This window comes from Lepisma saccharinum, chromosome 17 (genome assembly GCF_977018435.1).
Source record: "Lepisma saccharinum chromosome 17, izLepSacc3.1, whole genome shotgun sequence".
In the NCBI taxonomy this organism is placed as follows: Eukaryota; Metazoa; Arthropoda; class Insecta; order Zygentoma; family Lepismatidae; genus Lepisma; species Lepisma saccharinum.
The window spans coordinates 47,757,616-47,773,342 of NC_139245.1; the positions used below are offsets into that span (position 1 = coordinate 47,757,616).

The window sequence follows — 15,727 nt, forward strand, 5'->3', positions numbered from 1 at the left end:
CTTGTTTTGCATGTGATAAAGCAAAGTACATATATAATTATGTGCAAGGCTAAGCTGAGCATTGCGTACCCCACGACCACCTCCTCATTGAAACTTGTCGAGAGCCAACTACGTCGACAGGAATTATTAATAGGTTTTTGCCTGTCTATTCTTATAGAGAATTTTGGAACGGGTTTGCCAATCTGCAAGATCGACGATCTGGGTTCTTCAGGAGGTGTCATTCGCTGACATCTGCGTCAATCTTTGATGTGTGTTCAGAGAGATCCTGTAGATAAGTCCCTGCCAAAAGTGCACACGCATGGGACAAGTCGTGGCTGTTCTCCGATGATCTTCTCAGAGGCTTGGAAGGTTTTGGTGCCCCAGGATGTTGATGCATGTCAAAACGACACGCTATCTGGTTTGTACTGCTGCATACTTATGTGAAACTGTATCAAAGCAGCTTTCGCAAGGTCTTCTGATATCAAATTGTTTATCACAGTAAGGATGGTGTTCTTTCTGTCGTGACTCAAGGTGGAATTCAAGCATATCGCCCACTGAGACGCGTGGAAACGCGGCAACAGAAGTCCTGTTGTCTGCTTCTATTGAAATCAAATGGTGTAACGCCCACTAAAGCGAAACGCGCGGAATTTTCGTAATGTATCTGCAGGATATCTTAAAGGGTATCGCCCACTGAGTCGCCGGAAACACGTCTGTTGCCGCATTTATCCGCGTCTCAGCGTGCGTTATGCTTCACGAAAGCGTGCCCGTCGTGTTTGGAAAATTTCAGAGTATCTATCTGGACAACGGCTGAAGGTATCTACGAATCTATAAGAAAGCAACATAGTGACGTCAGAGGGTAACAGGCGCGCAGGCGCCTACTAAGCACTTTCTTTACAGAGCAACTTGGCAATTACGAGTAAATCAACATTTTACCCTAAACATGTATTTCTACGAGATATTTGGGAAAGTTATTATGCCCGCGTCTCTCAATAACGGTGCTTTCAGCGTAAAGCTGTGTTTGCAGTATGTTTCCTGCGATTCCGGAAGAATTCGTATCAGCGGATTTTTACATCCGCTGAATATCGCAGGTGGCCCTTTTTATGAAATAATTAGACTATCGGACTATGGAGCCCGGGCTCCCGGATTCGAGTCATGCCTTCGGTATGATAGGCTATATATCCTTGCTCTCTAAGGTATTCCCACAAAGAAATGACACTTCTGGGTTGCCTTTGTTTTCGAATAAGGATTTGGTTTGGTTTGAGTTAGTTTTTAAGTCCACTTTATGAACAGTAAGGCTAATCGGGACTGGACCTACAGTTTAAAGTGGGATCCGAACCACTATGTGCCTCCACTGGGTATCGAACCCGGGACCCCTTGATTACGAGGCCTTTTCGAATAAGGATATCCACGTATAATATTTAAATGTAAGTGAAGTGTATGTGGAAAATAATTACATAAATCTTGAAATTATTCTTACGCTTGACCAAATTATCTGCGGTGGTCATGTCAGTAGCGCGCTTGACCGACACGTCGGAGACACACATTCGATTTCCGTTCTGACTGATTTCTAGCAATGGCCCTGCATGAAGCGGCTCTGGTGTTCACCCAGCCACTAATAAATGGGTGCTTGGAGAGTGGGTTAGAGGTAACCGGAGCATGGTGGTCATCATTTCACCCTCACAAATGGATGAGCATATAACGTCATCGCCTTGCCATCAAGAGGTGCTAGGTTCGATAACCGGTGGAAGGACATAAAGTGTAGTGAAAACAAAACTCAAGAAATTGCTCTGTGTGGGGCCCTACCTGCCTCTATGTCTTCATGGCATGTTACAGTGTGGAGGAGATAGCTTTACCGTTTACCTCTATGTGACGTCATCTATGATGTTCGTTAATTAACCATAACGGTCGCATCTATGGAAATGCTCAGTATGATTATTGCATAGACATATCCAGAGTGGAAAAATTAATGCTCTTATCAGGGCCACACACATTCTCGATCTCGGCCATTTTCGAGGTGATGTGATCAGCACCACGCTCCGGCCGCCTTTATCCTCCAGGATTGCTCCCAGGTACCCATTGATTTGGGGCTTGGTGAGCCTCTGAGACGCTTCATGCGGGGACAAGACCGGAAAAATTCAGACCTTAGATCATATACAATCAATAGGCGTGATTAATAATACTGAGTGCTTGAATTTCACGTGACACATCTACACCACAACAAGTTTAATTACTGTAAAAATATTATAACGACACGTGGGTAAAAGATAGAGGAAGAAAGAGGAGAGGGCAGGGAGAGGGGAAGAAAGGACCACGTTTTAAAAAAAGGAATCGAACACAGGACTCCTTGAGTACAACAAGCAAGGCGATTGCTTTACCGCTGAGCAATTCTGAGAGGCTGGAAAAAGAGGAGGAGAAACAGGGGGTGAGGTGCTAAGGGAAGTGTGAACGAGAGTGTAATTCACACCTGCCTATATAAATAGATTTGTATGTCTCAGAATGAGGTCTCGCTGCGAACAGCTTTCAGCACGTAAAGATGAGTTTCTGACAAGAAGCTAACCGAAGCGGAGCCAAAAATATCTTTCTTTTACAGAGTGAATCATTCCTTAAGGATGAACATGCAATGAAACAACTTAGGCAACATAAACTCTCGTATATAATTTCATTTGGGCGTACCTTCATAACGTGAAATGTTACGACCCTGCCGTGGTCAAGCGCGCTGAGCGGACGAATCACCATCACATTACCGAAGGATGTAGGTTTGAATCCCACCCTGGGCATGGATGTTTATTTGGAAATGACATTTTATCAATTTTGTCTAATTCCTTCGTCCTCATCGTTTCAACGAAAAGCGAGGCAAAGCAATAAATATGTTTAATGGAAAAAATTCGCATTCACATACAGGGTTTTTAACTCGCTCTCGGCCATGGATTTTCGCTCATAAAAATCAAAATATTGGTCATGATGTAATGGAATTTGCTACGGACATACCTTGATGTATTAGAAGCATGGTGACGTCATTAGAGATGGCGCCACAGTGTCTATAGTCCTTGCGTGGGCAAGTAGGTGCACCTGAGCGATTCTGCCGTTAAATGCCAATCCTAAGAACGTGTGCTTTCAGTCTGAGTTCTTGGCCCTGCTGTTGTGACGCACCTGATAGTAGTTCGTGTTTGTTCGGGTTCGGTTACAGCAGTGGTTCGTGATTATTACGACGTACGCTTTTAGAAGGAACATGAGTTCAGCCAATACGCTGCCAGCGCTCTTGCGCTGTTGTCAAACCAACTGCTAGCGGAAGGGGAACACAGAGAATTCGTTGTGTCCAATATTCAACTTTTTATATATAATGCATGCACGTGATATTTGAGTACATTGAAATATATAGTAAAGAATTCTACACAGGATTATATCATATCACTGCAGCATATAAGAGAAACTAGTACCTGAAAGAAGTTTCAAGGTATTTATTGTAGAGGAACTGCAAGGTCATCATCATCATCGCTCGTTTCTGTTTTCTGGTATGTTTCCCAGGAGATTTGAATAGGCGGTCACCGATTTCTGTGGTAGATACTTTACCCTGTTTTATATTACGCAACACAGTAAAAACAAATACACCACACGCTTTAGCCCTAAGTTCTCGACTCTGAGAAAACACTGTTTCATCACGCACTTTTTCCGACGCCAATTCATTGAAGTAAGAATATACTTTAAAAGTAAGATTTCTGTCTTGTGAACTTAATATTTTACCCTCGATGCCTGTACTACTGGTACTACGTTTCGAGAGCAACGTTACTAATTTGATTTGATTTGTTTTACTTTGCTTTTCTGTCACTTTTGGCTAATTGCGAAGATGGGAATGAGTGATGATATAATGAAATTAATGTATGGACATTCATAAACATCCATGTCCAGGCCGGGATTCGAACCCGGGACCCCTCGCTTGAGTTGCTGTTTTAAGTCCACTTTATGCACAGTAAGGCTAATCGGGACTGGACCTACAGTTTAAAGTGGGATCCGAACCACTTGTGCCTCCATCGGGTATCGAACCCGGGACCCCTTGATTACAAGGCAATGACGCTACCACTGCGCCATCGGGGAGGCCCTCCGGGACCCCTCGCGTCGTATCGCGATATGCTAACTACTGCACCAAAGGAGCCAGCGCAACATTATTTAATAACACTCACGGAACACAAACTATTGCACAACTATCGAACATAATGGCTGTATTACACAGTGCGGTACCTCGCCAGGGTTCTCGGGTATAGGTGTTTGTAAGTTTCCCTTCATCAATTTCATCATATCACCACCCATCCTCATCTTCGCGATTAGAAAAAAGTGGCAGAAAAGCGAAGTAAAATAAATCGAATCAATCAATCAATAAGGGCTGTATTGAATCCTCTCACAACTGTTCTTCGTGGCGTACGGTATAATTATCTTACACCGTCCTTGTTACGAAAACGCTGAACTCAAACTGACTTAACTGACTCGCAATGTTTGTGAACGCCCACAACAATGAAGGGTTATTGTGTACATTCAGCCGAATTTGACACCCATAGCTTTACCAAGACACAACAACTCAGCGGGGTCAACACGGTGGCAACGAAAAAAAACAAAAAAAAACAGACTGAACACGGATGGAAAACGAAAGGGTCATTGTGTGTGTCTGTGAAGAGACGTGTTGTTCCTGTGTTTCTTCGAGAAGCAATAACTCCGGCTGTAGGTGACGGAAATTCATGGGACTTGGACGGTCATGTTCAAAATGTCGTCTCCCATCTTATGATTAACCTTAAAGTGGCGAGTTTTATGCAAACTTCTTGCGCGCAAGAAAACATACAGAACACGGCGTTTAACTTGCGCGCCGCAGTCTCCTAACTGTACAACGTTGCACTCCTGCCACTGGCTGGTCGCCAAGGACACGCTCTCAGTAGCTCCGCCCGATATCGCTTCTAAAAACGTGCGTCGTATACAGTACAGTAACAAAGCAGTGCAGTTATGAGTCGGTACTCAGTGGAACTGCGTGTGTGTATCGCTCGCACGTAGTCAACGGCAAAGATAATGATAAGTAAATTGTCCACCGCTATTTTCACTACTTTGTATTGTACATCCTGTGTTGTTTTAAGGAATGAAACTATGTTGGTTCGAAGCAGGCATTGTTCCCTGCTTATTGACGTCATTATTTCAATTCATTGTAATCACATTGTGTAATACAGACCGAATGAAAATGGTGGTGGACAATTCGCCTACTGTTTCTTTCGCCGTTGGGTGTACTACAAAATGGAGTCCATAAAGGGGTGCCAGCTACAATTTATTGCACAGTTTGGTGTTTGGAAACCGCCTGTAATATTCAATATTTGGCGAAGAAACTGGAAATAACGTGTGCAGGCATGCATTGGTGCTAATAGCGACCACTTCCAACACTGGCTGTGTCGCCACCATGATTCTCATACACCAAGGCATGTCCGTAGGAAATTTCATTACATTATGACGGACAGTTTGATTTTTGTAAGCAAAAATCAGGGGCCGAGAGCGAGAGAAACACACGGTACATATAATTTTCTTATGTCCAGTTATGCCGGCACATGAATATTATAGCTTCATAACATAAATATAGATTTCTCTTTGTGTTTCTTATCCAGATAAAATCAAATTCAAATGAATCGAAATAGTTCCATTTCTCCTTCACGATCAGTAATTGGTGTGTTGTGGTTGCACCAACTAGTGTATCCCTGGACCCAGTGGCGGCTCGTGGTCTGGCTCTATGGGTGTGCACTTCAGTCTATCGTCCAGAAGTGAAATACTCACACCCGTTTTTGCGTACATAATGAAGCTTAATATATTGGCTACCCATGTTTTGATCACCTTTCACTGAAAATGGGGCTATGACAGAGTTATACGTATTTCATGATTTATTTAACACGAATATTTTTTACAAATTTCAAATATTTCGGAAATTATCCAGCCAATCACGAGAAGAGCGATGTCATTGTGCAGTATGTAATTCAGCATTCGATAACCTGACAAAATCACTCAAAACATAGAAATATCGATCTACAATATCAATACTATTGTCGATTTGCAAAATATTTCGTAAAAACTTTCTCCCCGGCTCTGCTGATATTATTGAACAAGGAGAATAATAACATTGGCGTACACCAAAGAAGCCGATCCAACTACCACATGGAGAAAATCAGTTGCAATCTATCTAGCTGTTGTTTATTTATAATGACAGCCTGATCAAACCAAGCAAATCAAGTAAAATCAAGAGAATAATAAATGTTAAAGCAAATAACAGTACTCACTAAGTTCACACTGCCCTGCTTCGTAATCGTACTTCAGAATTTTTTTTCTCTTCCGCCGTATCCATATATTACTGCAGTTGCTACAGGCTTTGTAGCTAACTTCCCTCCAAAAATTCAATAAAGTTAAGCCTGCTTTCGCTATGTACAGTTTCCCTATTCATCATGAAATCAAACATTTTACTGAAACAGGAACGACCTTTTGACAGCGTTAAATAATTTTGTAACGCAGTAACAACCACACAATGCAAAACAGCTGACTATTTGATGCACGCTCCCTCCCCGAGGGTTGATACGTAATTCGGCTACTGCGCCAGAGAGGCCGTTTATTTTGACCAAGATGCACGAAGCAAAGACATGCTTAAAACACCCGTTTTGTTTTCAGTTGCCCTCTCCCCTCCCCTGTTATGCTCGGGACAATATACCATCGAAATTTATCTTTCATAAAAAAAATCCATCAATTTGCGATGATGTATGTGTTGCATCGACTCCGTCACAGGATCTCCAATGGAATGGGTTTGCAACACTACATTCGCTCGCACACAGATCGCTGCGTTCACAGCCTTCCTAAATGATGCAACCGCCCCTCACACGGCGCTCAAGCCAAAACACCCAATCAGCGTCCTCTACGCGACTGCTGCAACAGCGTCATAGCGAGCGAAACTACCATTGTGTTCCAGTCCCGTTCGCGGCCTGGTCTACGCGGGTTGATATCACTGATCGCAGGCTTCTCCACCATCTCTCTTGGTGGAGCGGCGTGGGAACACTTGATGTTTCGAAGGAGACAGAGTTCAATCAATAAGTATAATAATAATGATTTGCATTACAGATTTATTTGGGTGCGAATGTGCGTATAGGCAGAAGCCGCTACTGCCTGGACCAATTCCACGAAAAAGTGATACTCTCGAGTAAAGCTGTGTAAGTTGTTTGCTTTCGCAGGCGACTTCGAGAAGTGCTTCGCTTGTGTACACAAGTGGTCGGCCCTGAAGCGAGAAATGACGTGCCGGACAAATGTTACACACAGATCGAGTCTAGACGAGTACCGCCGCAACCGTTCATGCATTCTCTTGATTGGTAACACGTGGACAAAGCAAAAACACGCGTCGCTCTAATAATAGCAGCGCAAATACCCATAGAGCATCTTGCATCATTCGGCGAGACGATTGCTTCGGTCCTCTTCTGCGGGGCAGGAGGGGGAATGGTCCTCCGTCCAAACAAAACGAAGTTTGACTGCGTTTGCAGGACTACACGAAGTGGGCGTTGAACTTAGGCGCGCTTTAGAGGAAAGCCTTTTCCTTACCATTTTTCGTAACATTTATGCCATGACCAAAATTCTACCGGGTAAAGTGAAAAATCGTAGGGATATTTCATGGCATTTCTCAAGGATAGACCGGCTCTATTTCCGTAGCATAACCAATCAGAAGCGACCTCTAGGTCACGAGTGCAGTTGTAATGGCGGCAGTGTGAGATGTAAACAATCTATCACTTCACATTTTTAAAAGCCGATAACTATTCAACCGAGAAGAATAACGTTTCATTCAAAAAGGTTTTAGGTACAAAGCAATAGCACTGCTTAAATACAGACCTTGTAACGTTTACAGTACACGTACATGCATGAACATACGCGCCGACTCCATGTGGCATTGGGGGGGGGGGGCCTCGAGCTCCCCCAATGTTAACGATGTGGAGGCAGATCCCCCCGAATAATTTTGCTTAAGAGGATCTAATGTATTATTTTGCTTCTCTTGTAAAGTTTACTCTGAATTGTACCACATGAACTTAACTTTAAATACCATCAACTTTGGGGGGCTGAGACCGCTAAACCATCAACTTTGGGGGGACTATGACCAGAGACAGCAAAACACGTGACGTATTACGATATACTAAGTATGTAATTATGAGTATTGTTAAAATTTTTACTAAAAAGAGTTTCAAAAGACGAACCAAGGTAGTGGATGGGACGTTTGGGCTACAAATGGCTCTAACATGACATTCAGAACGAGATCATTTATATATTAGGGAGATCTGTTTTGCGCTCCCTGGTAGCAGATATTAAAAGTCGGGAATATTTTGCTATTATGGTTGACGAAACTTGTGACATATCCATCCGTGGACAATTAATATTCTGCATTCGAACTGTGAATAACAATTTTGTTATTTTTGAGGAATTCATGGGCTTTTATGAGATTCCGAACACTGAGGCCAAAACTTAAAAAAGGGAGAGAGTGAGTCATTAATTTATTTCAGTGATCAGAGCCCCCCCAATAATTTTGATGCCCCTGTGCATTAATATTTTAGTTGTTTCAATTATGAACAACGGCAACTCACCAGAGATTGTGTAACTCGATGTGACTTTCGTGCTGTATATATTATACATTGTAATCGCAAGAGCTAACTGAAATGTTACATGAAATGCTTCCGTGTAAAGTACTATCTGCTGTAAGAGTTTTGGAAGCATTTACATAGCATTTATAGTAGCAAAAACGTTAAAGGAAATGCCTTGGTCCAAACCGGGCCTTAGAGCGTTCTTACTTGAATTCCACCTCCCAGTCATACTCTTTCTACGCTACTTTCATATCAACTTGCCTTCCGTTTCTTGCAGTCCGATTGGCGTCGTCAAAGCACGTCTTCCTCCCGAGACTAGCAGACAAAGTGGGACTTCGGCCACAGCTAAATAATTCTCCCAGACATTAGAGTAGTGATGGATACATTTGGTTTTTCTATATCCGGAGAGTAAACAGGAGAATCCTAATTTCGAATTTCTTCTTATCTGCACAAGCACTAACCATTATACCTGTTAAGTTCCAAACGTTGAATACGGTGTTACCTTTACCAACGCTCTTGCGTTCATTGGTAACATGTAAAAATGATGTAGAAGATAGATTTAAAGCTGGCAAAAGATGGTACTATGCGCTGTGCACAATCTTAAGTAAGAGATACGTAGATACTGGAGGACAACTACGTAAATCCTAGCACGCTGAACAGGCCCTGTTGTACATAATCGTCAAATGATGACAAAAAGTTAAAATCAAGCACATTAAGAGACTTTTTAATTCTTCATGATAAAATGTAGAAACAATATGAACCTCTTCCCTCAGAAATTCGGATTCCCTCCGAAATGAGGATAGTAACATTTACGAATTCGGACAAACAATTTTCCGAAATCCAGATATTTTGGGGAACCACCTAGGTATCGCATCATTCCACAGAATGAGGGGATCAAAACCTGCCACTCCCACAATAAATCAATGAGTGATGTAGCTTATTCATCATTCATCCTCATAAATGATGAGAGCACTTGTCATTAAGATGACACATCTAAATGCTTGTGTGCGAAAGGCAAATCTGAAATAAAATCTCTAAACAACTAGAAAAGGCAATGGTCACTCATTGGGTTTTATGAACTTTCAAACCTGAATCATGCATGTTGGTTGGATAAATTACTGTCTATCTGAAGAATGATAATGACGAATTTAAAATGACGTAGAGTACAATTAATGTAAACGTTCTTTGGACTTCGTTGCTTGTTCACCAGCGACACTCTGACCTCTCGAGTCCTTTATCTCAACCTCCTCTCTCTCTCTCTCTCTCAAATCCAAAACAAAAGTCAGTCCTCTCCTAGCCTGTCTAACCTCTAACAACCCAGGCCATCGAGCTCCTTCCCGATCCCGAATCGTGAGTTCTCTACCTGTTTATTGCAAACAGCTGACTACCTATTTTCCTGATGAAACACCTGTTTCCTCAACACATCAGGAAGTTTGCTTAACGCTTAACTGTGCAATATTGAAATACCACAGAGGATAGACAGACAACTGGTGTAAACAAGTGAATGTCCTGGTTAATATGAAGCTTCCAGAGAAAGTTTAAATAAAATACAATCTTGTGGATTAATATGGTATATAGCACCGTGCAATGAAGGCACATTTAGGGGATGTGGGGGCAGGGCCACACCTCGATTGCGGTCATTTTGGAGGAGATGTGAACAGCACCACACTCCGGCCGCCTTTACCCTCCCAGGGTTGCACCCAGGTATCCATTGATTTGAGACTGGGTGAGCCCCAGATAAGCTATATGGGGGAGAAGGGAGGAAAAATTCCGATGTTACATGACACGCCGGGAATCGAACCTGGGTTTCGCGCGTGGTAGTCAGACGCATTACCGACTACACTATTTACTCTCATTAACGTGACTCATTAGCCTGAAGCAGACAGCGAGTCTGAAACCAGTAAAAACAGCGACAAAGAAAAAATGGGGTAAAACGAGGGCTAGATCGGTAGTACAGTTGCTAAAAGAATGGCATGGTATGCCAAAAGCTCGGAATCGAGTCGTGGTCAAGCCTACCATTTTTCGATGAAATTTCTACATACGTGTACCAAATCGTAAAGTTTTTAGTTGTTTTAAATTCACATTGTTCACAGATAGGCTAATCGGGACTGGGCCTGCCATTTAAAGTGACAACAGAAACACCATGTGCCTCCACCGGGATCTTACTCGGAACCCCTTGATTACAAGGCGACAACGTTACCACCAGCCATTCGGTAGTCGGCGTTTCTTGCAGTTGGTGAAAAGTAAACAAGCAAGTGTTATTGTAAAGAGGGTTACCCTTGAAGTGTCTGCACGGGAGTCAAGCGTTACTTTCTCGCTGACCTTTGCGAAAGGTTCCAAAACTTTCCGCTTTGATTGTTTCCCGCCTGGCAGCAAGGCAAAAGCAATTTGGCGGAGGGAAACATCTGCGGCTGTTCCGACGCATGAAATTATTGCCTGGCTCCGATGCTGAATCCAGGAAACTTCAAGCCGCTGGCGTACCTAGGAACCTCACGCAGAGGGAAGGGAAGAATTCGCAGAAACTACGGGGATAGGTTTGGCAAGTAGGATGCAACAAGGTGCGGTAATATTTAATGCTAACGAGACCAGTCAGAACGAACTGATATCGAGCACTGGCGTTCTTGGAAACAGGAAGGACGTTCTTCGCTGCATCGAAAGTTCTTGGAAACATAATCTGGTGGGAAATAAAACCTGAAAGGTTCAATGAAAAAAAAAATTAAAAAAAATGGAAAGTTCGTTAAAATATGTATAACAAGGAAATGAATGACGCAGTTACTACGCGCAAACTCATTGTGAGATGACTTGGTCCCACCGGTCAACTACGTATCTCGCAGTCTCCTTTTGTTATTTACGGTCGCTCTTCTGCCACTTGTGGCTAATCGTGAGGATGAGTGATGATCAGATGAACAGATGAAGAACAAAGGCCGGGATTCGAACCAAGAAACCTCGGTGGCGAGATCGAAAATTGTCCGATTTGCTATCTCCTACACATGAACCTGAGAAAGAAGAAACCGCTCTGTCCACCGTGTCGAAGTCGAACGAAGCCAGCTGCCGAGTCAAGTCACGTGTCGTTTCATTTTACTTTAGTCTTGTGTTTTCTTACACGTTCTTTCCCGTAAGTCCACTTGATGATCAATAAGCTAATCGAAATTGACCTGCAGTCAACAGGACGTTGCTGATTTGTTGTTTTTAAGTCTACGTTACGCACAGTAAGGCTAATCGGAACTGTACCTACAGTTTAAAGTGGATCCGATCCACTGTGCCATGTGCCTCCACCGGATATCGAACCCAGGACCCCTTTATTACAAGGCGAAGGCATTATCAACAAGCCATCGGCGAGGCACAGTCAACAGGACGTATATACTCTAGCGAGATTCTGTGACAGGCCTGGTCAACCCGCCGTGTTAGTGAAAGAACGCTATCGTATGCACACGCGTACTGCAGAGAGCGTGGGAAGGAGGGAGTGAGCGAGACAGGAGGCTTCGTTGATCGCGTTCATGCTGTGGGAAACATCTTATCATCTCGTCCATAGAAACAGTGCAGTGTGACATTGTAATTACAGGAAGAAAAGAAACGATACCGTGGAAAGGAGGGCGCCTTCCCCCACAGCACTTTCGACCTCTCAGTGTAAACGGTTCCCCATTTTTACTCTGCTGCTTGCTGATCTTGTGGTGCAGTGCGCAGTCGGAAATCTCTCCCCGCACGGAACATTCGCTGACTTCCACCATACAGGTCGGTTCCATTTTGAACTGGCTGCTGACCTTCATGGCAAATTTCAATCATTTCTCAATCATTGTCAACAAACTCAGTTGCAAAGTAAAAGCTGTTGAGGTAACATCGCTCTCCCGAAGCAACATTGCGAAGCGTACTTCTGTGTTTGCTAGTTGTTTACCGACCTGTGGGTAGTCGTTCCGAAAACTTCATTGTGCAGGACCACGTGTCAATTGTACCATTAACCCCCGTTGATTTCTGGTGCTGACGATATCGTTGTCTGAGAACTCTCTAGTTTACAGTACGTTTGGCAACATGTGGTGTATCCGACGCTCATTTATTTCGTTCCGCTAACAGCGTTCGGTACCTTGTGACTCGAAAAAGCCCGACGCAAGCCGAAGAAGATTCAACTGATCGCTGATTCACTGTTTCCCAGCCGCCAGCTGGAAATGCGACCAGTATAATACAAGGGAGTTGATGAAGTGAGTGCACTCTTCACGCTACTTTTGTCGGCCTCTTTGATGGCATAGTGGTAACGTGAACGCCTTGTAATCAAGAGGTCCCTGATTCAATACCCGTTGAAGGCACATAGAAGCATCTTAAGAATAGTGAAGAATGCAAAAAAGAAAAAGGAAAACAGAGAAGAAGAAGAAGAGGAAGGGATTATCTACGAAGTGAAATGTAAAGAATGTCAGAGTGTGTACATAGGAGAAACGAAAAAGAGGCTGAAAGACAGGTTGAAACAACATAGGGATGATGTACGACTTAAGAGAGAGAGAAATGCGATATTTAAACACACGAGAGAAACAGGACATGTCATAGAGTGGGATGAGGCTAAGCAGATAGGAAGGGAGAAGAGAATGCTAAAGATCGACCACAAGGAAAAAAAACCTTGGGACGAAAAGTCCTCGCGCAACTTTCCCTTCTTCCCTCCACCTCGTGCCATAAGGAAGCATGGTCCACTCTACCCCTCCCCTACTCGCGGGGGTACTGTGCACAGGAGCCGCGGGTCTGCGCAGGTTGTTTTGCTCGTGGTTCCACTATAGTGAGAAAATGGAAGGAGGCCAAGGAAATAGAGAAGAAAGGTGAAGAAGACACAATGAACTGAAATGGGGGGTGCTGAAGTTAAACAAAGAATGGAAGAAGGTGTTAGAAAGAGTGGAAAGGACAAGAGAGAAAGAGGAGAGGAGAATGAAGAAAAATGAAGGAAAAACAGCGTGAGATAAAAAGTCCAACCACATTATATATGGAAGTAAATATGTTTTAGCCTTTTAGGTGAAAGTACAGTTGACAAGGGAAAGCCACCTGCTAGAAAGTTCCAGTACAACTTTCTAATAGTCTGGAGGGAGTAATGTTTGTGTATATATAATGCCCTGTTTTTGTATCTTGTTACATTTGTACTTGGTGCAGAGTCTGAAGAAGACCTTGCTAGAAGGTTAAAACGTTACGTTTAGTTTATGTTTTTAATAAAATAAATTACTGCCTTGGTCAGCTTATTTACGTTTATGGTGTGTTTATTTGACAATATATTCTGCCTTGGTCAGCATTTTACGTGTTTCATTAAGCATGGAAACAATACTTAATAGTGTTGCCAACTTTTGTGAATACCGCTGGAGTAGTGGAACTTCAAACGTCGTAGGAATAGTTTCCCAAGGTTAGTTTCAGAGCTCAGAACACAAGCGTGGCAAAACAAAACAATGTTTTAGACATAGAATGGAGTCAGGCACGTAGCCAGGGGAAGGGCTTGGGGGGGCTGAAGCTCCCCCAATCCTAGAAATATCTACTTTAAATAGTGTATAGTGGTAATTAATTTCACTTCCTTTCCAGGATTAAAAGTCTTGCATAATAAGTTGTAATATACTCAGAATTCATCTTCATGGCTTGCCCCTTTAGATGGCGGCTGCTGATAAGGGATGAGCCCCACCAATATACAATTCTAGCTACGGACCTGAATGGAGTTATTTTTGTCTATATTTATAGAGCCATCGCGGCAGAAGGACACAAAGTGAGAAGCTGCATACACTTACTTGGCTGAATCTCCGGCGTCCACGAGCTCCACGGCGTCGCCCTTCTTCAAGGAGAGACCGTCGGCGTCGTCGGAGGGGGGCGTGTAGTCCTGCGACGCTATGTACAGCTCCGTCACCTTCCGAGAAAAAGAAAAACATGTTAAAATTATACAGGGTGTTCACAAATTATTCACCCCATAACAGATCAAAATATATTTACTGTAAAATGTTTCTCGGAAAGAACAGACATTGACTCAAATAATTTTTAGTGAACATAGTTCTCATTATTAACAAACCTCTACATGGACATCCTGAGTGGCTTTCACAATATCAAGTCTATTGATGAATTCACTCCACTTGTTGCGGATCATATTCACGGTGATTGATGCCACAGCCTCCTCGATCCTGTACTTCATTTCCACCAACGCCGTAACTTTCTTGCTGTAGGCGATGTCCTTCACGTAACCCCACATAAAGAAATCTAAGGCTGAACAGTTACAGGGAATTTTGTTTCCCACAACACACACACACACACACACACACACACACACACACATTGCATTTTCCTACACAGTCGCCACTTTAATTATTTTACTGTTTTGCCGCAATGCATGATGGTACCGAGTGTTGCCAAGTACAAGCATTGTCCCTCCTCAAACTTGAACGGAAATCAATTCTAGTGGGGCAAGCAGGTCCGTAGCTAGAATTGATATCCAGGAGGGGCTCACGAGTTATCAGGGGGGCTTTGTAAACTAAGTCCAATTTTCAAAAGTTTGAGAGTATTAAATGAAAGTAAATTGAATTGAATTGACTTTATTGCTGGGCGAGTTTCAGCTGTTGCTGGTCTACCACCTAATCCCAAAAAGTAAAGATTAAAATAAAAATAAAATAAAATAAAATTCAAGATTACAAAGAAATTGAACAAGAAAGTACAATAAAATACAAAAGGAATAAAATCCCATACAATAGAATAGATTAAAATAAAAATTAAAATAAAATTGAAGATTACAAAGAAAATGTGTGTGGGGGAGGGGAGTTATAAAAAAATTAGAAATATCATACAAATACTACATTTTTCTATATCTTTTAAAACGTCGATTTTTGAAGTGTTGACTGCTATGAAAATAATCCCTTACTGCACACACTATACTACGTTTGATTAAACAGAAGAAAAAATGGACAATATTCAATCATAGTGCCTTAAGTACATTCCATCCCCGGCCGAAGCAATGAAACTCCGCTTCGTTCCGAAAACTTGTGAACTGTTGACCTTTGACGCAGATGCGGAGGGAATTTGCATGACAACTTTTAAAGTCACAGATTGCAACAGGAGCAGCAAAGGTACAGATATAGAAGCTCCCCTGTGAAAGAACTTTCTAGAGTCTAGAGAAGATAATATTCTATATACTTGTCGCT

General features: G+C 42.7%; 1 protein-coding gene across 5 annotated transcripts in view; it reads right to left on the reverse strand.

Moving 5' to 3' along the window:
- Positions 1-15,727, reverse strand: part of Obsc (Obscurin) — a 493,648-nt gene that overhangs the window by 306,750 nt on the left and 171,171 nt on the right. For all 5 annotated transcript variants that reach the window (XM_083139413.1, XM_083139410.1, XM_083139409.1 and 2 more), the window contains one exon: positions 14,333-14,448. In XM_083139413.1, the coding sequence (XP_082995539.1) occupies positions 14,333-14,448 (116 nt within the window). The remainder of the gene's footprint in view (positions 1-14,332; positions 14,449-15,727) is intronic.